The sequence below is a fragment of the Mangifera indica genome, chromosome 13, assembly GCF_011075055.1.
Source record: "Mangifera indica cultivar Alphonso chromosome 13, CATAS_Mindica_2.1, whole genome shotgun sequence".
In the NCBI taxonomy this organism is placed as follows: Eukaryota; Viridiplantae; Streptophyta; class Magnoliopsida; order Sapindales; family Anacardiaceae; genus Mangifera; species Mangifera indica.
The window spans coordinates 12,568,480-12,595,227 of NC_058149.1; the positions used below are offsets into that span (position 1 = coordinate 12,568,480).

Consider the following 26,748-nt stretch of genomic DNA (forward strand, 5'->3'; position numbering starts at 1 on the left):
ATAGGAGAAATTATTCGTATAAATAATATACAGGCATCGCCACTATTAATAAGTATTAAATGGGTACAAAAAGATTGATGCATAATGTCCTACACATCAATGAATTACCAGCAAGCTGAGCACTAGCTTGGTAAATGTTTGAACACAAAGGAAATCTTTGATGAGCTACAAGTGGTAGAGGTAGAGGATACATCCATACAAGCAAACTGTTACATACAAATATCTGGTTGCTCACACGTATAAAAATCAACAAATGTAATGCAATAGTACTAACTAAAGCTCGAAGCACAAAATTACATCAGGCACTTGAAACTGGAACGACTGGTTGAAAAAATCAATAGTTGAAGCGCCCCATTACAAATCTTCTTCCGCGACCTTGAATCTGTGCCTGCAAAACGCAACAAAGAGAATACAGAATATCAAATTGGAGCAAAAAGGCAACACTAGAGAATATGTATTAGTGAAAATGAAAAACTCGTCAGATTATTGTTCTAAGGATACAGAAATATAGGTCATATGTTGGCCTCTTGCAACTTTCACCACTTCTGCATCAGAAACAATGCGTAGCTATCAGTCATAAATAACAAATACTGCGAGGAACAAAAACAACCAAATATTATTCATAAAACATACCACAAGGAAAAAGCAAGAATGGGGTTGCAAAGGCCAACACAGCCCAGAAGAATACCACAGCCGATTCTCTAACAGCAAGGTATTTGGTCATGGTTTTGACCTGAGAAAACCCATCTGATCCACAAGGTCTTGCAAGTCCTCCCCCCAATCGTCAGGATTTGCAACCAAATCCTCTACTTGCACATCAGCTTCTGATTGATCACCCACCACATCTTCCGGATTGCCAGCAAGCAGATCATCAGTAAACAAATCCTGCCAAATTGTCTCATGCTCATCACCCATATTGCCACTACTTGCGGGTATTGAACTGGGAATCTCATAATTTAAATCACGGCTGGATTCATTGTCCAGGGCAGAAGAGATGAATGTTTCTATATCAGTCGCCACATCTACCAACTCATCTTGATCTTGGATTTCATAATCCAAAGTCTGACCACTCTCCACTCCTGTAGGTGTCATAGTGATTGCTTCTGCTGGTAAGTTCTCCAAGCTTGGGCTGGCAGTTAGCCTCCGCTTCCTCCCAATTTCAACACCTTGAAATTCCCGTCTGTGTGCATTTCTGAGAGCAAATTGCTTGACAAATTCTGGATTGTTGAATATTTTGGCAAGGAATGTCATCATCTGTTGTTGTTTCCTTTCAGTAATTTCTATCCTTTTCTCCATTGACGTAATCTGGTCTCTCGATTGCTGTTGCTGTTGCCTTAGTTTCACAATTTCAGAGATTAACAAACTCCTATCTCTCTTTAGTCTTTCAAGCTCACCATCCAACCCGTATTGTCCCAATTCAACACAAGCTCCTCCTCCTTGTTGCTGTATATTCTGTGAAACATGTCGTCTTCTTTTAATTGTCTTCAATAGATGCTTCTGTCCTCCCAAAAATCCTTCATTGGCGAATTCCCATCTATCGGGGTCGATCTTTCTAAAACCCTGATTCACACAACAATATTAAACGAATTAGAAATTTTCTAAAATTGGCCAAATCAACCAGAACCTTCACAACGGTTCATTTAGTATAATTTCAACTAAATTAGTGATGCACTAGTACAAATTATTCAGAAAACAGAGTTGCAGAAGGAAAATTACTAGATACCATAAAACAAAAAGCTAAATTATAAGACTCTAAGCTCTTTTCAAAATTTAAAAACCATCGGAAGGATATTGAGCAACAAACATTGATCAATAGAATCTAAACGACCATCGGCCATGAGGAAACTCACCATCTAATATCTTACATCATGAAATGCAGACTAAAAAACAAAATTGATAAAAAGAAAATACATTTTTCAGTTGTAAAGCTTACATATGTGTTGAGCTGGCGAATGAAGCTAGAAAAATTATTGTGCTTGAAGTACTTGGGAAGCAGATTAGTAGAAAACTGATTAGAGTCCCAAACAATGAAGCTGTTACGAGCTCTACTCCACGAAACAATGGAGTCAGTTGATGGGTCCTCCACTATTTCAAAGGTTTTCAACAGAAATGGCGGCGGTCCCGCGTCGTGTAACCCCTCCATCGGCTGTGGTGAAAAGCCTGAAGATGAAGAAGAAGAAGATGCAGCAGCTGATGGAGCTGCTACATACGTCACCGACTCCTTCCCCTCTTCCTTCACCTTCACTTCCTCCATAGCTAGCTTAACCGATCAAAGCGAAAAGACGAAGACTTTCTTGTTAAAATTTGTTGGGGTCGATTAATCTTTTATCTGAAACAATGAGAGTGAGTGTGAGGTTAAAAAGATCTGGGAAGAAGTTTCTAGAGAGGGAAAAGTCCACTAGATTTATGAGTGATTTGTCAGCTTCTTTGCAATTTGGAAGAAGCTTCTGCCATGTGTTCCTTGTGGGGTCAGAAAATCCAGCTTCAAAAAGTGCCAGAAAGTTCCCGATGCTTCGAGGTCCAAAAGAGTAAAGGAGAGGGTTGGTACGGAAATGGGAGCACTAATTTGGACCGTTGATTGTGGATCTAGAAGGTGCCCACAAGCCCGTGAAATAAAACTCTCTTTCGGTCAAGGTTACAATTATACTTCTAACAAAAAAATCTTCGATAAAACATTTTTATAGTGCTCTTTCGACAAGACATTACCATCTCTCGTAATTTGGATACGATGGATTGTTGTAAGATTTTCCCTTATCTTAATCAGAGGTGTCGATGGGTTAAATTGGGCCAGACTGAGCTGGCTCAGACTTGATTTATCAAGTTAATGGGTCAGATCAGACTCAAAATTTAAACAGTAATAAGCTTTTGAATCAGACCGACCCATTAATATATAAAAGTTTATAGCCAGACCATATAAAAATGAGTCTTTAATAGGTCGGATTGAATTTTAAATATTTAAAAAAATTATTTAAAATTTTTAAATATAAATTATTTTTTAAATTATAAAACATAAATAAATATACATTATAATAATATTCAAATGAATTGAATTCATTTGATACTTGATCTATTTGTAATATTTTATAATGATAAAATTAAAATAAAAATAAAATTATAAACACAAAAAATTATTATTTATAAATTCAGATATTTTTTTAAAGATAATTGATAAGAGAAAATGAGATTAAAAATATAATAAAATAATTAAAATTGAGAGATTTATAAATGAAAATAAAAATGAAAAAAAATTGAATAGGTTTATATAAAAATAAATTAATTAATTAAAAAAATTACTTCCCTCTGCTTAACAAGGCTTTTGCCGCAAACACAGAAGAATACACAAGGCAGAAGCAAATTAAAAAAATTATTTTTAAACAATATCAGACGGGATCGGACCAATCCATGGGCTTAATATTAAAGTCGAAACCCAGCCCAATAGGCCCATGGGCCTAGCCTGACACGCTACAGTATTGGATTGGGCTTTCTCATGCCGTATTTTTTTTTCATGCTTCGTATCAAGCTTTTATTCGATTCAGCCTAATTGATGTGTCTAATCTTAATTCAAGTTATGGGTATAATTTAGGTTAATTTTAATCTAATTGAATTTTAAAATACTATTTCCTTCAAGAACTCGGTTTATAATAGAGGGGAAAAAAAGAAAGAAAGAAAGACTAACAATACAAACATATAAATTTATATAATTTAATAAATAAAAATTTAATATCACTAACATATTAACATTTTTCCTATTTCATGCATAAAAATCACCCTGAATTGAGGTCATTGACGACACCAATAGTAACTAATATGTGGATCTTTAAAATGGGTCAGAACGAGTCAAAAGTTGATTTACATATGGGATAATGTTGTTAAATTCTTAAATATAGGTTATAAACATATAACTTTATGATTGTAAATTATTTTGAGTAATATTATATATATATTTTTATATATATAATTGGAATATATAGTTGATGTATTATTATATTATATGATCAAATATTAATTTACTTTTAATTTTATTGTGTTTTGAAAATCAACTATTTTATTTTATACACAATTAATGTTATGCATACAAATCTACTGTGGGGAAGGAGTGAATCAACTTTATTTTATTGTAGGGATAATTTTGTGATGGATGCCACCTCATCAACCATGTGGCAATCCTACTATGCCAGTATCATTAAATTTAAAAAACCAAGTAAATTATCTCCCCCTCATCTTCTATTTTCCTAAAATTAAAAAGCCCAAAGATTTATTCCCACCCAATATATAGTGAACACTCATTTATAAGATCTCAGTTAAAATTAGGAATAAAATTGTTATTTAATAAATTTTTATAATTTTTCCTTCTTCAATTTTAAAATCTCATAATTTTCTCTTAAAATTTTTCTTTCAAGTTTGAAATCTCATAATTTTTTCTCCTCTAATTACTCATTCTTTTAGCCCACCGACTGACCTATCCTTTTTCTTCTCTCTCACCGATTAACGGGTACCAATTTGAATTTTCAGTAAACCTTAGGAGGGAATAAGTCTTTTGGTGAATTAGAAAAACAATTTAATAGTTTTCTCCTTTCCCAAATAGTAACTTTAACATCCTTTCTCGACCGTTCTTCTTCCATCGTTCACTTTCATCACCATTGTTGGATATGTTTTATCACAATCATCACCGTAATTGGTTTAATTAAAGCTTCAAAACCAGTTGTATTCATGGGAAAACCACAATTTTTTATTATTCAAGCATACTTTTAATTTCAATACCTTGTTTTTGAACCGAAGGGTGTGTTGCCAAGATCAAACCCTCTCGCATTTTTAATCTTTGTTGTTGAGGTACAATAATCTTCCGCATTGTTCTTATTTAAATGATTCATTCGAAACAATTTGTATGAGCTCTTGTTTAAGTAACAACTCTTACATTGGATCGTTCTTTTATATATATATATATATATATATGTGTGTGTGTGTGTGTGTGTGTGTGTGTGTGTGTGTGTGTGCACGCACGTATGTGTTTATGTATTTACTACTAATTTTGTGTTGTTTTTGTGATGAGTGTGCAATGTATTGAATAATTTCTGCTGTCTCATGATTCTGGATATGCCAAAGCCATGAAATTAGTATGTAGGAGATGATAGAGAGACAGTGACACATTTGAATTCTTGACTTAAAACAACTTTCACTTCTAAATGCTTGCCCCAAAATGGCTTCTCCCTTTTTTTTTTGGAGGGACGGCTGTGTCACTTGGATTTTAATGAGAGGCAAAGATGAACATATTTTTTTGTATTTCTTTTCTTCCAAAAGTGTAAGATGAATTTGGTGTTTTTAAATTTGAATTATTTTTACCCTAATGCACTTTGATTGTAGGGATCGAGATATAATAACCACGTCATATCCGGTTTGTTATCAGTTTTTCATGTTTTTCTACAATAGTGTGAGTGCTCGTCTAAAAGTTAGCTATGACAAGAAAGAAATAAATGAGTTTCCGATACAAATTTTGACCTTCCATTTAAGGTTAGATTCAAACTAAATTTATTTGAGTTTAAGTTTAAATTCGATTCAAATAAACTAAAATAAACTCAGTTTAACAAGTTTAAATTAGAGAGTTCAATATTTTTTAGCTCAAGTTTTAGGAGTGTTTGACTAGTCAAACTCGTGAACGTAAAAAATTCAACATAAAACGATGTCTTTTTAACTAATATATATTAAAGTAACATTATTATAGTACCAAACTGAACTTAAAACTTAATTCAAGCTCAAACTAAATTTAAACTCAATTATTTTAAAACGAGCTAAGCTTGAACTTTTAAAATTAGCTTAAACTTAATTCTATACAAAACGAGTAAAATTTAATTCAATTCGAATCTAACTTCACTTTTATTTTTAGTTTTCCAATGCCGTTAACAATTATAATAAATCTATGAAGGCAATTACAAATTTTGGTCAACCTTTTGGAAAACAGCGCAGTGTCATGACAGGATTGTTTCAAATTGAAGAGGGTGGTTTCAAATTGTTTCAAACTTGGGTGGGAAATAAACCTTTGGCCCATAACTGCCATGCCAAGTGGTTCACTCTATCAGTACTTTTAGGCCTGCCCATAAATCGTACTTAACCATATTCAACGCAATTCATCGTGTCTAAAAAGTTATATTGTATCAAAATCTATCAAAAGATGGGCTTTATAGATCACGTCAGCTCATGGTACAGTAAAACCTGAAACCCGACCCAAGATCCTTTAGACCCAGGCCATTAGACATGTCTAGGTACTATGTTGCATCGCATGAATAGCTTTACTGTTAAACGATAATATATATATATATATATATATATATATATTTATATATTTATTTATTTATTTATTGTGGAGGACATGAAAGAAGGCACCCATCGATATCAATTCATCTCTTATCTTCAACCTGGCTCCAACTATTTGTCTCATTTTGGATGGTTAAAATCTTACCCGACATTGTCTCATCATATCTCCCCACAGACCACCCCATAAACTTCACACATCACCCCCACCCCACCTCCAACTCCAGCTCCACGTGTACGGTCATCACGCAATCATGAATATGATGACTAGGCACATTACGTTGATTCGTGTTTTGCAAAGTAGATCCCCTTTTCCCTACCCTCCCTTCTTTCCAAGAGATGGAGCGGGAACGGGATAAAAATTAATCTCAATTATGAGCCGACAGCATTCAGATCATGACATCACTGGGCCCCTTCTGACCTTGCTTGTCAGAAAAGATTGCGTCACCCATGTGTCAGCTTCAATTAGTTAATGAGATTAAAAAAATAAATCCTCAAATTGAAAAACTGAAAGCCAGCGGCGCCGGTTGATTCAACATTAAATAAAGAAGACTATACGGAGAATCCGTTTAAGTAAATATAAAAAATGTATTCGGATACGGGTACGAGTTTCTGACAACAACTGTACACCGCTTCTGGAAGGTACGGTCATGGGTTCGTTCACGTGGGGGGCTGTTCCTTAACCAATCGTGTAAGAAAGGCAATCAAAAACAGTATTTTTATAAGCTCGTATGGGCCGGGTGGGGACGGGGTTAAGATTTAATGATTAAATTTTAATTGAATTGAAAAGTATGAACGCTTGATAAATAATACAGCAAAAATTATTACTTTTTAAATTAATTAAATTACAAGGTGTGTTTTTTATTGAAAGGTTCACGCGCCGGTAGAGATGTGTGGATATTAATTGCTTGAAAGTGATCGTCTCCAGGGTCAAATGAATTGATAGTTTATTAATTTATTTATAAGGTACACCACATAGTGAGTGAGTTACATTTTTACCCCCAATGTTTAACTTAAAGCCTTCTTTAACCCCTGATCCATATAAAAAATTATTATTTTAGATAATAAAATATTATTATTTTATCCTTATACCTTTGGTTAATTTAAAATAATTTAAGTATGGATAGTAAAATGTTATTTTTACCCATTAAGGATGGAAAAGGGTTTTTAGAACAAATATGGGTGAGAAAAAAGATTTACTGTACACAGTAACTCACCAACGCCATCACGATGGAGCCCCAGGCCCCCAGCCGGACATTGTACCTTGTGCTCAGAGTTCAGACTTTAAAGTGAAACAGAAAATAATTGAAGGTGCTTTAGCTTGGATATAAATGTTCAATTAATTAAAAGCCCCTGTGCATTGCGGGTTGCATTAATTTTCTGTGAACAGTATTGCAAAAGCAGGTAGAGAGCACTGGCAATGGCCATAAAGATTTTGTTCCGTAAATGGTGTGATGTTAAGCATGACGACAACATAACGATTTGATCTGCAGAATTGACCTTGTGCATGGTGACCACGAGTACCACTTCCACAAGCCATTTATATAAATACAGAAATCTCTGCCTCCATTACCAACTCTCTTGCTTTTCAGTCTTTACATCCAATCAATTTCAATCTTTCGGTTACCAAAGTTAAAGCCAATATAAGGCCTTCTCTCGTCATTTTACTCCACCATTATTTTTCCCCAGGGAGCAACGCAGCGCAAACCAAGTCAGCTTTGCAGAAGTAATTGAGACGAAATTACCAAAGAGGGCCTGAAACTTTAGAAAAAGAGTGGGACCATAAGACTTGTGGCAGACACCATTTTTACCACCATCAACGGTTCAGCTTTAACGGACCCCTCAAACCCCAAATTTATGCTGGTAGGGACCACATCGCAACAAGTTCACTTCCTGCCACTGACATACTACGTGGTCTTATTTTATTGGTTATCCTATTCCAACCCAAAAGTTTCTCCAGCTCCATTAATAGACTACAATCTCCACGCCTGAAGGAAAGTTAAAGGAACGGCCACGTGTGAAAGGGGCGTCATGATGACAAGGAAAGTGTAATTTCATTCCGATGATTTATGTCACTGTAGTGGGTCCGCCTACCATAACCTTCCACGTCGGACGACTTTTCTTTTGCTTTAGCATTTTGGCTACGTCAGGATTTAATATTACGGTTCCACGTCACTGTCAATGTGACGTCATGCTTATTGACTAAATTACCCTCTCCATGTGATCACTGCACGGCCACGCCATGGCTGTAAATCGGTCAAAGATGATCGGTTAAAAAAAAACAGGTAAGAAGAGAAAGAATATTCTGTCACGTCAAAGAGCGTAAACTACACGAGCTATGAGTAGCGAGTATGCTTCAAAAAAAACCCCCCAAAGCAATGATCCCAAAGAAGCTAATATCTTATGTGAAACAGTACTTTGTGATGTAAGCAACCACACAACATCACAGCCTTCTCTTCTCTTCCTCTCTTTTATTAAACTCCCCACCATACAACTCTTCTCTCCACTTTACTCCGTTGATATCGGCTCTTTGAATTTCAATCTCCGACGATGCAAGACCTTCGTCGTTACCAAAACGACATCGTTCATCTTGACCTTACCCCACCTTCTCCTTCTCCTCCTCCCACTAACTTATCAATCGATGGGGAAGAATCCACTGAGACCAAAATCCGGCGTCTCATCTCTGAACACCCGGTGATAATCTTCAGTCGATCTTCCTGCTGCATGTGCCACGTCATGAGGAAACTACTCGCCACCATCGGAGTTCACCCCACCGTCATCGAACTTGATGACCATGAGATCTCCGCTCTCCCTTTGGCTTCGTCTCATGATAACGATGACTCCCCTCGTAACCCTGCATCTCCTGCCGTTTTCATTGGTGGCACCTGCGTCGGTGGCCTTGACTCCCTCTTCGCCCTCCATCTCAGTGGCAACCTCGTCCCAAAGCTCGTTGAAGTTGGCGCTCTCTGAGTATGATAAAAATTTCTCATTTTAATATGTATAAACCTTATATACAGGTTGTTAATTTATCAAGTCAAGTCGCTCTCAAATTCTTCTTCTGCATAAAACTAGGAAAACCCAGAAAAGAAAAAAAAAATTTGTGAATGATTCTCTTTGTTTCTGGTTTTAATGGTCAAGATACTGAAGACAAGTTGCAGCTGTAGAGTAAGTAGTTGTTGTTGTTGTTGTTGTTGTTGTTTGATGTTAAGGTTCTCTAGGGTTGATCTGTGATAGTGTAATGAATGAAGTGGGACCTATATGCAATTATTGAGCAATCAGAGCCGTTGAAGTTGTTCTAGATAAAGAGTGGTTGATAATGTGGGTTTAAGGAGGAGATTGGGAATACTACTGTTGTTACTATTACTTGATGACAATGACGAGGCAAAGTGGCACTATCAGATGCATGTTCTGACAAAATTCTTCCCATTATTGAACTCAAATCACCATTTCATACACGGCTTTGTGGTTTTTTTTTTTTAACCCCCAAAATTATATGTATAAAAAAAAATATTACTGTTCTTTTCTCTTCATTTCTTTCTCCTTTCAACGTTTTAAATTAATTTGACCTGGCAGAATACTATTTTGGGCAAGTTTTGGTTCAAAGAATCTTTTACAGTTAAAAAAATAAAAAATTATTATAAAAATAATCTATTGTAAGGTTAATGGGATAAATTATTCTGATATTTATATTTATGTTTGAGAAAAATTAATAAACATAAATAATTATTAAGTGAGATTTGATGTAATACAATAATATAATTTTATTTAAACATTTTTGGTATACTTATTTTAAAATAATTTTTATATTATTTATTATATTAATTAAAAATAATATTATTATTAATTAAAAATATTTAATAGGTAAAAATAAAAATATATTAAATTAAAACTATATTTTTAATCTTTTAAAATATAAGTTAGAGATATTAATTCGATTATTTTTTTATATTTGTCATCTTGATTATTAATATCTTATTATACATAATACACATCATAAGAGACGATATAATACAAATAGAAAATAATATATATCAAAAAATATATTGAATTAATATAATATACAATACAATATATATTATCAATACTTATAATATTATCTTTAATAATACAATATTATTTAAATTTTTTATTATATCATAAATATAATATCATTAATATATTATAAATTATTATAAAAATTTAATTACTCAAAGAAAATATCAAATTATAAACGATAAATTATCATAAAAATTGAAGTTTTCCGAATCAAACACCCTTCGAGGGTAAAATGTTTTGGCAATGACTAGGGTTGGATTCGAGCCGAGTCAGCTCGAGTTCGGGCTCGGCTCGGCTCGGTTCGAGCCTGAAACGAGCCGGGCTCTGCTCGGCTCGATCAAGCTCGAGCTGGCTCGGCTTGACAGGGCATATTTTTTAAAAATTTTTTATACAAAATGACGTCGTTTTGATCCATATATATACACAAAATGATACCGTTTTGATATGAAAAACGAACTGAACATAGCCAAAAATGAGCCGAACTTGAGCCGTCCCTAAATAAAGCGAGCCGAGCCTGAGCTGGCTGCGAGCCGAGCTTGGCTCGGCTCGAATCCAGCCCTAGCAATGACAACGGGAATGGAGATAGGAGACAATTCATTTGGGTCTGGAAAAGAGAGGTGGGCGAAAGAAGATTGACAACTACAACATCAACAACCACATTGACGAGGAGGGGGATGACGTGTCATCTTTAATAAAAAAGGACAGATGGCAGGCATGCAATAGTTTTGATTTAATTTATGATACAACACCACCATGGACCCCAGGTATAAGTAGAATCTTTTACAGCCTAACGTAAGAAGAATCTACCTGTGATTCTGTTTCTCTATATCAATAATCAATCAGTTTTCTCTATTATATATTAATAAAATTATATTTTTTTTAAATATATAAATTATATATTATTATATAAATAAATAATTTAAAAAAAAATAATAATATAATATTTAATCATATAATAATTATATATATTTATTTTTATATTTAAAGAGATAACAATTTGCACTTTATTATTTATTATCATCAGTCTAAAGTTGAAAAAGCCATCTTCGACCACTTTTTATGGGTTCAGTTTTTATGTTACTTTTAATCAAGGGTGAAGTCATGTTTTTGGCCTTTTCTTTTATATAATTCCCACTTTGCTTCTTCCTTGTTGTATATGTAATTGACATTGTTGTAACACGTTAACAAAGTGACACTCTTTGATAAATTTTACATAAATAAAATATAAAAAAATATTGAGCATGTGTTTATCCTATGTTATTTAGTGATAAGATGTTAAAATACATTTTAGAAAGTAAAACTAAGAAACAAAGTCACTTTATGCTTTCTCTTGAGTGAGGATGAGACAAATCTCAGAAAAACGTTAAGTTTCGTAAAAGGAGTGACTGTGGGACCCTTAGGAAGCGTTTGGTTTGGGTAATATTTTATTATCAAAATAGAAAAATTACCTTGAAGATGGATTACTTAAAAGATTACTGGGTATAAATAATTACTATATTTAATAAAATTTAATAGGTATAGATAATTATTATGTTTGGTTAAAAGTAATAAAAGATTACTAGTAAATTATTTTACTTAAATGCCTTTGAATATAATTATTTTTAAATATTTTTTATATTATTTATCATATTAATTAAAAATAAATTTATTTTTGTCTCAAAAATTTAATAAATTATAATATAATTATAATAAAATCAAGATTACCTTGGTAATATTTAAATACCTAAGGTGAAGATGGTAATCAGATTATCACCTATATTATCTGTCACGTCAGTATTGGTAATAGAAGATTACTGTAATCTTTTATTACTGACAAACCAAACAAAGGAATAAAAGATAAATTACTAAGGTAATCTTCAAAAACTGGAACCAAACGCCCCCTTAAATAAATCTTAAATTGATAAAATATTTGAGAGATACTGGATATGTGTATACATTTAATTTAGGATACATATTTATTTGAGTATTTATATAATTTATCATTACGTGATTAGATGATAAAAAATCATCTGAATAACAACAAATGAACACTCAAAATTAGGGGTATATAATTTTAATGGAAAGCACATATTACTAATTTATTATTCGTAGTTATATTCAAAACCCACCACTTAAAATTAAATTCCACTCCACTGGAATTAAGCACTTCCACCCATTTAAGAAGTGATACCAGAACAAAGCCACTTCCCCATTGGACTTCAAGCTTAACACCATAAAATATGATATCTTTCAGTAAGTGTGGGGCTTATGAATCATTGGACAGAACAGAAAGATTGAGTCCACTAAGCTGATAGAATAGTACACCACTTTTTTTATCCCAAGTTTGTTTGTGTTGTTCATTTGTATTATTTTTTTCATTGTCGGTATTATTATAATTAGCAGCACTATTTAACATAACAGAGCACAACCAAGCAGTGTACAATTAATTGTACAAAGACATGGAGACAATACTTTATCATACAAATATGTATGTTATTATGCACTTGTACAGGTATTATAAAACACAATTTTGATTTTTTTTTCAAAATATTATTTTTAAATTTTTTTTGTATTTAAATTATACTTTTCTTAGTATAAACATGTCCCCATAATGCATGAATACATATAAAACCATTTTATTATGGAAGTTCAACTATAAGCATTAGCATATGAATTACTTAATTTGACTATATTTTACTTTGGTTTGATTGAATCCCAGTTATTAAATATATTATCCACGAATATATTTTTCTCTCTCAAATGGGTTATGTTTAAAATAGGTCGTGTTTAAAGCTTAAGAGAAAGGTTTGTACGCCAGTCAAAATACCCACGTAAGTATAACTCAAAGGATACAATATCAAATTAAATATATTCAATTATATAATAACATATTATCTGTATACATAATATGTTATATATAATATGTTATACTTACCAAATTAGACATATTCAATTTTATTTGTTAACGAAACAATTGTGGTGTCAATTGACAGAGTCTAAAAGAATAACGTGGCAAATGAATGTCATCTAGAGTGTGTATCTAACTCATTTGCGCTTTACAATGTTTTCCTCCAATTCTTAAAACCTTCTATCTAATTCTTCTGGTGAGAATATACGAAAAAAAGTGGCAAAATTTGGCTCCTGTTATAATCCGCCCCAGTTCATGAACTTCTTGATCTCATCATACAGGACCAAAATTGCAGCAGCACCGGTACTTCGAAACATGTTCGAAACTGCTCCACGATAAAATGAAGTCACACCCTCTTTCCTATAAATTGTCCTCCAGCAGTCCAGTGTGCTCAAGTACATTGGTTTCTCCAAACCAGACTGCATCATCATCCGCCTGCGAACTGTATCCAATGGATATGACAACAACCCGGCAGATGTTGTGACAGCCTGAGCCACAACCCAACGCTTCCATAATGCCAATTCAGGTTTGGAGTCTTTGGACAAAACCTCCTTCATTGTATCAAAGCCCCCAAAGTATAGGCCCCGGTGAACAACCATCCCTTGTAAAGATGCAGGTAGCCCTCTATAAACCCCTCGAATCCCATCTTTCTTGATTATGGTTGTCAGGAAATGGTAAAAGCCTCGGAATTGACGGGCTTCACTTCTGCCAATGTCAGCAGCAAGGCGGGTGTGTGCAATATCAAGTGGGTAGATTAAGATCAATGTTGTACAACCAGCTGCAGCCCCAGCAATGAAATTGGCAGGTGTACCAGACACAAAATTACCAGCATGAGCGTTGCTATTCCTTAAAATATTCCTGTAAAGATCCTGTATATGGAACATTCAATTAAGACCATGCAGTAAACAAAATTTCATTTCTATAAATATATGGTCCAGTTTGATTTTGGCTGCTCTTCCAATATTTCTAGTTGTGACATAGATTTTTTTTCTTTTATGATAACCGAACCGTATTAGTTGTGACATAGATTTCCATCTAATTTCCTACTGCTCACTCTCAAGCTTTTCCACTCAAGTCTTGACAACGACTTTTAGATTGTATGTGCCAGGTGAGACCAACCATAATGATACAGATTTCCTCAAATTCTTAGTTGGTCAATATAAGAGCTGATCACTGGAGTGGAGTCAAATTTCCTCCTAGCAACAATAATTATAGTAGTTTAATTCATAAATCGCTTTTTTAACCCAAAAAAAGTCCACAATATGAAACTTTTAAAACCACTGTTTGTCTGGACATTATTGAACCAGAAAATACACCCCTCCATTAAAAACCTAAATACAAATGTTCCTAGACAGAGACAAGCACGGACAGCCACTCAGTACCATAATAATAATTTGTTGATATCTACTGCTGACTTCTCCTCTAAATTCATCTAATTTACTCAAGTCAACATCCAACAATAACTGTAAGAAGAGTAACTCTTCTTATAATGATACCCACTGGCCCCAATGATATTAAAGACCATCCTACTTTATCTACCAAAATTGTCAGGTCACCACACAACAAATTTCCTTGTTGTAGATAATGATTTGTTAAACTCTGTTCATATACCATTCAAACTAATCACAAAAGTACCTTCTCAAAGTTATTTAATTGGCTCCTTGCTAAACCAAATAACTGAAAAATTCTTCTGTATAAGCCAGCTTACTCAAGAAACGATAGATATAACAATTCATACACACATATAGATCATTAAATCGGTTTCTTGCCACTACTTTTCTACAATTAGTGCAAACAAACTCAGTGATGCATCACAACCTGACATTCTTGAGAGTTAAAAAAAGTTGGAAAAAATGGAACCGACTTGACAACCAGTAATGACAAAAAAAATTCAATGCCAAGTTTGTGAAGAAAAATTTAAATTTGGCTAAAATTGTACTCATTTCCGAGTATAGAATGTTCTTGTCAATATATGTATATCAAATAATTATTTGTAGTCCACCCCACAGCAAAATTTAAACAATCTGCTCCATTTCTCAACAACTCAGCCAACACATAAGCCCATCAAATCCCAGATTTCAGATGAATATGCTGAAAGTTCAAGCTATTTCATGAATAGTTGTCCATTAGATTTATAAACAACATATCTATAATCTTGAATGATTGACAAATGCAACCATGATAAACATAAAACATTAAACCTCTAAATATTATGAAGCCAAATCTGTAAAACAAGCCCACCCACTCCAACACAAAAACATTTTATCAATCACCTTCTGTTCAAAACGTAAACTTCCAAAAACAATATTCAGAAAACTACACCAAACGTTTATAAAACCGTACAAATCAATGGAATTTCCCCTCAAAATTAAGGCATGATACCAATAACTAAAGTTTCAAAAAAAAAGAAAAAGAAAACTTGATTAGATACCTTGAGAGAGAAATTAAGCGCAACAGAAGGGTAATAACGAAGCACACTACTGCCATTGCCTCTCCAAAGAGACAAAATGCCTTCTTCACGGACTGTGCGGACAATACAATCAAGCAAACCCTTAAATTTTCTCCGTCCAGTCCCAACAATGGCCAGGTTGCTGTCTTGGGTCTGCAACAATAGTTTGGCCCTCTCGATTGGGGCCACAATCGTGTGCACTACACCGCCCATCACCGCCCCCGCCATCAGATCACGGTGAAAGTTATTCAACCATTTATACGGCGATGATGATTTTGACTCTGGGTCCTCATCAAGTTGGACCATTTCTTGAAAATTCTTCTTCGTAGTCTTCTAAAGATTTCACCAAGGAAATAAATTATGTAAGGCTTTCAGGCTAATGTTTTATGATTACCCATTAACAGGGATTAGATAATTTAGTCTATAATTGGATTAGAGTTTGGAAGTTCCCTTCACTCCAACAACGCACGTATTTTCTTTCTCTTAAAAACGATTTTGATTTTTACTTTCTCCTTTCGTCTGAACGACGATGGAATTTCAGAAACGCCGTTGTTTCTTGAAGGCGCTTCTTTGGCAAAGCAGCCCTCGTCATTTATTAAGGCTAAATAACAATGTCCCACCCAGGGATTGATAAACTAACATTGCACTCTTAAGTTTCAAATAGTTAATTTTCCACCCTTCTTTTTGACCCAATCTGTTAATTTTTTTATAAAATTAATAAAAAGACAAAAAAACCTCAAATTATATAATAATTTACCCTAAAACTTTATTAATTATTTTTTTAACCATATCAGTTTCAATTAAAAATAATTAAAAATTTATTAATGTAAATACAAATAGCAGCATTAATGACATATAATTATTATATGGTAAATAATAATCATATGCCCCTCAAAATTTATAAAAATGGCAATTACACTTCTAAATACTTGAATCAATTGTTATAATGTAACAAATTATGAGTATAAATGTTATATTATAATTTATTAAAACTAAAATATTTCCAAATTATATAAAGATGAGTATAATAATTAATGAAACAAAATATGGTGAAAATATTCTTTTGTCTCTAGTAAATTGTAATATTTAAAATTTTTGAGATGGAATGATAATTGATTACATGCGTGTTATAATATTTATGCAAAATTATATAAATGCCTTTGGACTTTCAAAGCAAATGAGTGAAAAGTTGGTTATTCAAACTCAAATGGTAGAATGTAATTTCATCAAATGTTAGGTGGGACATGGTTATTTTACCTTTTATTTATTATTAAAAACGTTTTTTAAGAGTATTATTTTATAATAAACATGGCAGTGATATTCTTATTTTGGGTAGTTGATGAATGCTTCGATGTCTGTGGTACAACCGTATAAAATAGCCGACTTTGGCAAGAGTCGAATAAGACCCCTGAAAAAGAAGTTTGGAATAAAGTCATTTGGATTCATTTAAACCATCCATTGAAAAGTATAAGCAGAAACTTTCGAACATTGTTTTTTTTTTTTTTCAAATGAGGAATTTGTTTAAGTTGGATTGTTTTTATCGGATCGAATTAATCACTTTAAATAGGTAACTTATGAATTTAATGATTGATCATCAAATGATTCAAAATTTTGATATTAATATAACGCCTACGAATCTCAAATCTAAAACTATTTGGGACTACTTCGGAGATTACATGCTCGACCATACAAGCTATCCCTTGGGCTCTCCCCTGCATTGTTATTTTGATGCTTGGTTTAAACTACCGTGGGAGCTTTTATTGTTCTAGTGATATGATGCCTTAAAACTTTCTTCCTCACTGATGTGGGCTTTGTTCATAATCCAACCATTCAACTTAGTGATAACTACACCCTGAGTTCTGTTATTGAATGAATAAAGGTCGGCTCTTTCTCAGTACCCAACATCGGGTAAACTCTGGTTCTGATGAAAGTCCTCCCTCCTCCAAAAAGAATTTGAACCCAATAATAGAAAGCAAAAACGGAGGAAGCCAATGATAAAGACTGGCTTCTTGCCAATGATAAAGATTAGCATCTTGCCAACATACCAAGCAGTTTCTTTCAATATTGTGGGTTTGATGTTTGAAAGTAAACGAATTGTTCATGAATTCATTCAAATATCATTTTTTAATAGGGTCTTCAATCATGCCTTTTAGAATTGTTTATGAATTCATTCGAATATCATCTCTTAATAGAGTTTTCAACTATGTCTTTTAGGTCTCAACACTAGTTTATCGTTATCTAATATTGTTACGGTAACGACAAAACTTTTTAGACTCTCACCTAATGTAATCTCCTTTTATAGCTCACACACACAAACAAACACATATGATTAATGTAAGCGACTAGAGTAATGTGCTCATTATATATAGTGGATGAATAAATCAAGATTTTTTCTTAATTCTTTTATTTGTTTTTTCTTTGAAGTCTCTTTGTTCAACCTTATTGTCTTTTCTTTTTCCCGTCGACTAGTTCTCATTTTTTGCAAAGTTGTTAATTGACGCTTTTGAGCCAACGTTCTTTAGGCATGACACGATTTTTTGAAGATTTTACCCATTTTTCAAGAAATTGATCGGACAAATTTTTAGGCATTGCTAAGTTCTGAACCTGACGACCTTTAGCATCAATTCCTGTGAATAAAATGAAAGGTGTATTCCCTCGAAGGATTGTTGTGGATCCAGGCCAGCAACTGATAATGTCATATGGCTCTCGGATGGGCAAAGGCATGATTGAGATGCATCCAACTGTGCCAATATCATATAGTTTCACCCAAAACTGCTTCGAGTGCACTGTAGTGGTAGAATACACTACCACATATTGGGCTTAAGGCGACACTTATTTTGACTACGCTTTTTAAACCGTTGTCTAAAATAAAATAAGCAACGGTTTTAATAGTGTTGTATTAAAAAATTAACAATAAGCGACGGTTGGAAAAAAACCGTTGTATTATGGGATATAAAACAACGAATTTAATAGTGTTGTATTAAAAAATTAACAATAAGCGACGGTTGCAAAAAAACCGTTGTATTATGGGATATAAAATAACGGATTTAATAGTGTTGTATTAAAAAATTAATAATAAGCAACGGTTGAAAAAGAAACTGACATTATGACATATAAAACAACGAATTAGTAGTGTCGTACTAGGAAATTAACAATACATTACAATTGAAAAAAAACCGTAGCATTATGAGATATAAAACATTGACTTTAATAATTGTTTTAATATATCAAAATTTTAACTATAATATAATTAGATAAAAAATGTTATAGTACATCAAAACTATAACATTTTAGGAAGTTGAAAGATTAGATTCGTTTTTTAAACCAAACTTAAGTTAAAAGGTGTTATGTTTGGCTTGACTTTTATTTGACTTAAATTTATGAGTCAAATTAATTGTCGTCTTTAATTTTGATTTGATAAACTCAAGCAAAACTCGAATCGAATTATTTTTTATTCGAATCGATTTGAGTTAGAGATCTACGGGCTTAATTCAGTTTGTATCCACTCTTAAAACAATTGTTAAGGCATCATTGTTCTATGCATAAATTACAAATCTAAACAATAAATCTATCCCAAACTAAACCAATTTTAATTTGATTGAGTATGTAAGAACTGAAGCTGCCCTCCTATTTTTAGATACCAAATTAACATTTCTTTAAGGGCTCATAATTTCTTAAATGAATGGCCCATTTCAAGTCAGGCCAACAAACTAAATTGTTTTGTCAAGCCACTCATAAATCATTCAAAGCCCACTCAGAAACCATTCCGTAAGTGCCATCTCCTCAACAATTCCATTATCTCAGCTTACCAAAAAAAAATACCATTATCTTAGCTTACCAAAAAAAAATCTCTGTATTTCTAATTGATTTTGCTGTCGTTTAACAATATGGTGTGCAAGGGTTGTGAAAGGGAAAGTTCATCTCGCTGCTGCTCGTATCTTCACTCCGGTACTCACCTTTCACTTGTTTATTTGCAAAATTTATTTATTTGGTTCAATTTTTTCTGGGTTTTTCTTAAACTTGGTCAAGATGGGTTTAAGAGAATAGCAATTGCAGTAACATCTATAGATAACATCAATTTTGTTAATATAAATATGAATATTTTGTAATTTTATTTGATTGATTATAAAACTTTACAATAGGGTTTGTGCATTTGTTTGTGGGCTTTCATTCACTTGATGGGTTAGTTTACACATATTTATCTACAGCAAAGGAGGAGGGTCCCAATAGGCTTGCAGTTGTGTTTGCTTCTCTTGGTTTAATATCTTTTATCATTGGCTCCTTTCTAATGTAGCTATAATTTATATCTCCTATGATTGGTTATGCTATTTTGAATGTCTCTAGTCTTTTTATTATAATTTTCACTATTGGACCACATAATGTAGGAATCAAGATTTAATATTAAATTACAAGGATTTTGTTATTTGAGATTCACGAAATTATTTAGAGTTGAAGTTATTTTCCAATTAAAAACTTAGGGTTATTTATTTTTCATGTTAGGAAAAGATTTCTTTTCTTATTAGATTATGATTTTGAGTTTGTATCTTTTTAGCACTTGACATGTATCACATAGGCCTTAAGTCATGTTTTGATGTAGAAATTGATTCTATGCTGGAAAGAAGAGCAACAACTATCTGCTCAAAGTAATTGTAAACTCTCTTTTAAAATAAAATTAAAAAAAAAAAGAAATACAACTAGAGACCAAATGTCCACAAAGAATTAAAAAAGAAAAAGAAGGGAGTAAAGTCAATGCCTATTCTAGCTAGTAACCATTCTTCCCTGAACAAAAAAGCCAAAAAACTATTGAATATCTACCCAAAACCCTTCCCACTTCAGATGAATTGTTTAAAAAAAAAAATAGATCTAGAAAAACCTAAAAAACTAGAGCTCCAAATTTAAAAAAAAAATGGAAGACCTGACTTCATAAAGCTAAAAAAAGTGAAATTGTTTCAAGAGGTAGTGTCAGTAACATGTAAAATTAAATAGTAGGTTCACTTAATTAACAAATCAATTCAAGCATAAAGGGTAACCAACTCTTTCTCCAAGGTTCAAGTATAAAGGGAAAGCTTTTCTTTTTTTGCAGCTTAGCTTTACATGCATTTTGTTTTCAGTCATATAATACTTGGGTCACATTATATTGTCAAAGTTCCTTTAAAAATTGAGGACTATCAAAGGATACTATGCTGGAAATTTGTAAATTTTATGCTGGAAACTATGCTGGAAATTTGATCACTCTTTTAGCTATCTTCTTGCTAATCCTTTGCCTATTGTCTTGTAATTTGTGCTAGAATCTCTATCTTTTTCTCCTCTTCTACCTTATTTTCTACATCATTGCTTCTTTTTCATAGGACTTCTAATTTTCTATTATATACTTTATGAATAATAAAGTTTCTCATTTTTTAATTTTTTTTTTGTTTAATTTCTAAAATGCTTTTGTGAATTCTTATTTACTAAAAGTTTGTTTTGATAGATGTTATTAATTGTCTAGGTCAAACACATCTTGGCAATCAATAAGTGATTATGCTTTTGTATCACTTGTGTAATTGGATTATTTAATAATGCAAAAACATCTTTCTTAAGGACAAATTATATTGAAACAACTAATATATTGTAATTTATTAACATACTACACTATTTCCTCTTTTAAATATTGTAATTTATTTGGCCTTATATTAATTGGTAAGTTCTAGCAACACTATCATAACACATCCATCAATAGGGACCCCTTCATATCAAACATAAAAAAACATGACAATTGTTAGATCAATCTTTTTTAATGTCAAATTCAACCACTTAGACTTTTTTGCTCCATTCATATAGTTATATTGCACTAATTAGTTGCTTAGACTTTTTTACTTCATTATGAAAAACATGACAAATTGTTGCATTATTAATATTTCATATTCATATTATCATTGTTAGTCAAAACAGGTCAAATACATGCATTCATTCATAAAGGTTTTATTTAATTATTTATCATGACAACTTTTTGCTTCATAGGTTTGAGTTATTTATCATAGGATCATTAAAAATTAATTTTTTGTGTATTATATATATTTGCAGTTTATTAAGGCATGGATAAAAGAGATAAGAGTTGGATGAATCTTCCTAGATATAGTGATAAATATATGAATGGGGTAAATGATTTTCTTGACAAGGCATTTTCCTTGGCAGCTCATGGGAATGTAATTTTATGCCCATGCAAAAAGTGTCATTTACGTTATTGGTATTGTAGAAACACAGTATATGAGCATTTGATTATTGATGGAATAACTCCAGGATATAATGACTGGTATTTTCATGGTGAAGTACTAGATTCAAGTATGAATATAGATGACATGGGCCAATCTGACAAAAGGGATATGGGTGATGATATAGATGGATAACTATAAACTTCCAGAGGAGTGCATTGAATCCATAAAATCAACATTGGAAAAAGAAGTAGAGGAGAAGTTAGAAGCAGAAAGAGCAATAATTGCCCAAATGAAAGAAGAATTAGAAGTTGAGAAGGAAAAAATGACTAAAGAAATTACTGAAATGAAAGAAAAGATGGAAGCTGAAAGTGCAACAATGGCACAACAGATCTTGTCAGTGCTTGTGAATCAAATAGCACAAGTTAACCCAACTATGAATGTGGATGCACTTGGTTCATTGATTACAGGACTTAATTCACTTCAAGGTGGTTCAACTGTACAAAACAACAAAAGGTAAAAATGTTATTTTCTTTAAAAGTAAATATTATTTATTTTATAAAATAATTATGATAAACTGGTTTGACAATTATTTAGACACTTTAATATAATTTTTTTTTCCAATTGCAATTTAACTTGTTTTTACCAATGGGAAGTTGTAATGTAATTGTTTTTTCCTCAATTTTGTTGGTTGTTGTAGTGGAATTTGACCATAGTGGATCATATTTACAAGCTTTTAGTTTAGATATAAGGTGGGTTATAGATTTTGTGATATGTGAGCATATAATAGTTTGTTAATTTATATTCTAATATTTGGTTAAATAATAATTTAATTGTTTTTTTTTTTTTTGTTTAGGGATGGTGATTGATGATGCTAGAAAAAGAGTAAACATTTTATGATTACAGAGGAGGCTTGTGATTTAGGCTTCTTTTGAGGACGTCTTTTATCTAAGGACATAAATTCTTTTTATTGATTATGATGAGATATGTTAAATGTGTTTATGTTAAGTACTTATTATACAAATTTGAATTTCTTGACTTTGAATTAAAAATACTTTTGTTACAATACATGACTTTGTGTTATATCCTTTTATTTCTTATTTGATTACTTAGTTTATTATCTTTAGGTCATATATTATTTATTTAAAATAGGTCCAAAGGAAAAATATATATAAAAATATCATTGCATCATGTACACAAACTGTTGTATTAAATGCATACAGCTAATGCAACAACAAATATATAACAGTTACTTAACCATTAAAATTGTTGTCTTTACAATATTACAAATCGTTGCAATAACTAAATAGTTGTTGCTTAAGCATGACACAATCTGTCGTCTAAAATATTTGAAACTGTTGCTTAATGGTTTTTAATAATCGTTGCATTAGCTTAATAGCCGTTGCTTAAAAACAATATAATCTGTTACTTAAAGTAGCATATAATCGTCACCTAATCTCTTTAATAATTGTTGCTTTAGTAAAATAGTCGTTGCTTAAAAATGACACAATCCGTTGCTTAAAATAATTTATAGCCGTTGTCTAAAGTTCTTTATAATTGTTGCCTTTAGTAATTGAAACTGTTGCATTTGGGAATAAGCAAATCGTTAACTTAAATTGCACCAAAACCGTTGCATTTGAATTATTAATGCAGCGGTTATTTTTACTGTTGGCTAAACGGATATAAACCGTTGCCTTTTATCTAATGCAGCGGAGGCATTTGTGGCGGCTATGATTTCGTTGTCTAAAGTCTAAAGTTACAGTTTTATGGGTTTTTAACAACGAAATTTAATTGTTACATTAGATCTTTCATGGTGTAGTGATAAATGATAAACTCCTTCATCCGCTGGTCTTATTTTGTACGATTCTGCATAAATCGTACAAATTATGCACTGATCATTCTGCTAATTTATATGAAAGGGAAAAAGAATTCACAATCTTACCATTCGACTCTGTATAGAGGAGGAGTATTGTATCCGTATGGTAAATCTTATATGAATTTTATATAAGAGAATTTAATTAATTAAATAATTTATAAATTTCTTAAACTATTAAGACATATTTTAATTTATAAAATTTAAAATGATTAATTCTATATCAATAATATATTAATAATAGACTAAACTATTGAATTAGGGATATCGTAAAGAATGCACCCAATTGCATTTTATGGAAAAGCCAAATTACTGACAGTACATAATATAAAACTGGGATACCAAAAATGAATCAAACCCTAAACCCTAATTCTTAAGATGAATTCATACCCTTAATCCAAGTTTTGGGAGGCTGGAAGAGGTAAGAACTTCTGGACAGATGAAACTTCGGTTTCAATTTCACTGCAAGGCAGAAGGGAACAGTCCACGATCAAACTGCAGATATTCTCAATAAAACTTAGGTATATTTATTAATCAAAATACGTTTAAATATTAATTATGGGTTAAATTGCACCCCCAGGAATCCAACAGAAAATCATGGCCAATACCCAAATTAATAATTAAAACCCATTATTGAAACCTTTATAAGAATAATGAAGTAATTAAAGTTGAGGGAATGATGAGCTAGCTTGGAGCCCATAATGTTGAAACACAAATATTCAATAATCAAATAATTAAGCCTAATTAAGGGGAATAACTTTTTAGTCCTTCGAGGTTTGATTTAGTGTGCTACAATAGTTTTAGATAATGACATATTCATCTCTTATGGGAGGAGGACCATTAAATCGGTTTTACATCTAATTAAATGATATTAAAATAAATAATTATATTATCTAATTAATATTTATATAATATAATATTTATATAATTGGTTGAATCATATATTACAGCCAACCATATCACCTATACTTCATTCAACGTTACAATGCAAATAGAAGATTGTTTGTCTAGACAACGAGAATAATAACTCTTTGATAATTCCTCACAATTTTTTTCGTATGTCTTTTTCACTTCATGCTATTACAAGATAATATGCACTTTCTACCAAACTAGAAGCACATAATCCTCCGTTTCTATTACAACGAGATTCTAGCATCAAATTATGTAATTATTTATCTTATCATATAAATAAAGAACAATAAAAACTATATGCACTCACTTTAAGTACATAAATATGTATACACTTATATATATTATCACATGAGTGGGTGATTTTGAATTTAAGATAAAATAACACTCAATCAAATAATGACATATATAAGTATGTATATATTTGTATGCATAAAGTGGATACACATAATATTGCTCATAAAAAATTGTATAGAGACTTAGGGATAACAATTTTAACAATCTTAGTGTCGAATTATAATTAAAACTAATAAGAACATAACGATAAACGTAGATTGTCAAGTAGCCAGTTGATCCACCTTAAAAGTGACATTTTTTTTATCATAATTGTAACCTCACTTCTGCTCTCAACCCTTTATGCCGGTTTCACACTCATGATCTAGTGTATTTATCGTTAGTATGATTTTCAATATCAACAGACAAAATAGTAGATATATGTTTAAGGGTATGTAGCATTTAGAACACTTTTGAAAATCTCATTTTGTCATTACTGTTTGGGTAAGATCACACCATTGTTTTAGTATGTTTCTTGCTGCTAGAAATTTTCACCACCAACAATGGCAGAACATGAAGAATATAGGGGCAAACAGCTGAGCCGGAACTGGGGGAATCGTAAATTATTCTCTTGCATGTGAATTCAAACTTAGCTTTCTTTAATCGATCTCGTGTTGTGTGGAGACAAAACCTACTGTCCACCAGAACACGAAGAAGCATATATATACAGACACTGTATCTCCAAAGCAAAGTCACTTTATTTGATTTATTGCTTATAGAATTTCTATCGTTTTTAGTGTGGGGACGAAAGGTCACCTGGTTTCCCGTTCTAGTTCGAGTATATTGCCTTTGGTGACCATTCTAGTACAAACTAACATAAAAACATGCAATTATTTAGACATTATTTTAGTTCTTGAATCCGGTTATTCATCAAACTATAAAATCATACGATTTTATAGTTTTTATAATTTAAACATTTTTATCATTATATATGTTAAAATACTTAAATTACCCCTATTTTCAATCTTATAAAGATCTACGTTTATGATTTCATTTGAAATATAATTTGCTATTGTTTAATATTGCGATTTCATGTTGTTATATTGTTTAATAATATAGTTGAAGTATTAATGGTTAAAATTGAGAATAAGTTAATGAAGATCCATGTTTGGATAAAAAAACACACGAAGAACAAATTAGTATTAACACCAACCGTTGTTGACGCTAACATTAACGCCAAAGGTTGGCATTCCCACCAACCTATTCCTTGTGTGTTTTTAATCTAGAAATACACGAAAACGGGCTAATGTTAATGTCAAACCTTGGTGTTTTCATCAACTTATTCTTTGTGTGTTTTTTATCTAGAAATACACAAAAACGGGTTGATGTTAATGTCAAGCCTTTGTGTTTCCACCAATTCATTCTTTATGTGTTTTTTATCCAAAAACACATGAATAACGGATTAGCGTTAACACTAATGCTAAGACTTAGCGTTGACGTCAACCCGTTTTTCGTGTATTTTTTTATTTAAATCTTAATTTTTGTCAATTTATTTTCAATTTTAACAATTAATACTTCAATTATATTATAATAATATTAAATAATATAATAATATTAAATCATAATAAATGGTATTTTATATAGAATTATAAATATAAATTTTTATAAAACTGAAAATAAAAATAATTTAGATATTTTATCGCATAAAATAATAAAATTATTTAAGACGTAAAAAGTGGGATATAAATCTATACATACACCTATTTTAGAAAAAAAAAAAAATCAAAATCCCATGTCTGCGCTGGAACTCAATGAGTGAACCAAT

At 31.8% G+C, this 26,748-nt stretch overlaps 3 protein-coding genes across 4 annotated transcripts; 1 reads left to right on the top strand and 2 right to left on the bottom strand.

The window, feature by feature from the left end:
• Window positions 1-17: 17 nt before the first annotated feature.
• LOC123194564 (heat shock factor protein HSF30-like) lies at window positions 18-2,337 on the bottom strand. 2 transcript variants are annotated; one of them, XM_044607820.1, is made up of 4 exons: window positions 1,934-2,337; window positions 634-1,560; window positions 298-545; window positions 18-206 (listed from the first exon to the last, which is right to left on the bottom strand). In XM_044607820.1, exons 1-2 carry the CDS (start codon window positions 2,252-2,254, stop codon window positions 721-723), a joined length of 1,161 nt encoding a protein of 386 aa, XP_044463755.1. In that variant the 5' UTR covers window positions 2,255-2,337; the 3' UTR covers window positions 18-206; window positions 298-545; window positions 634-720. The 2 variants fall into 2 exon arrangements, with proteins under 2 accessions (XP_044463755.1, XP_044463754.1); XM_044607819.1 differs by having other exon boundaries at window positions 18-545.
• A 6,368-nt stretch (window positions 2,338-8,705) lies between these two features.
• LOC123194054 (glutaredoxin-C6-like) lies at window positions 8,706-9,761 on the top strand. The gene has a single exon (XM_044607184.1). It carries the CDS (start codon window positions 8,857-8,859, stop codon window positions 9,274-9,276), a length of 420 nt encoding a protein of 139 aa, XP_044463119.1. The 5' UTR covers window positions 8,706-8,856; the 3' UTR covers window positions 9,277-9,761.
• Window positions 9,762-13,251: 3,490 nt separating this feature from the next.
• Window positions 13,252-16,255, bottom strand: LOC123194347 (probable ADP,ATP carrier protein At5g56450). Its single transcript, XM_044607528.1, has 2 exons — window positions 15,660-16,255; window positions 13,252-14,097 (listed from the first exon to the last, which is right to left on the bottom strand). Exons 1-2 carry the CDS (start codon window positions 15,981-15,983, stop codon window positions 13,465-13,467), a joined length of 957 nt encoding a protein of 318 aa, XP_044463463.1. The 5' UTR covers window positions 15,984-16,255; the 3' UTR covers window positions 13,252-13,464.
• Window positions 16,256-26,748: the final 10,493 nt, after the last annotated feature.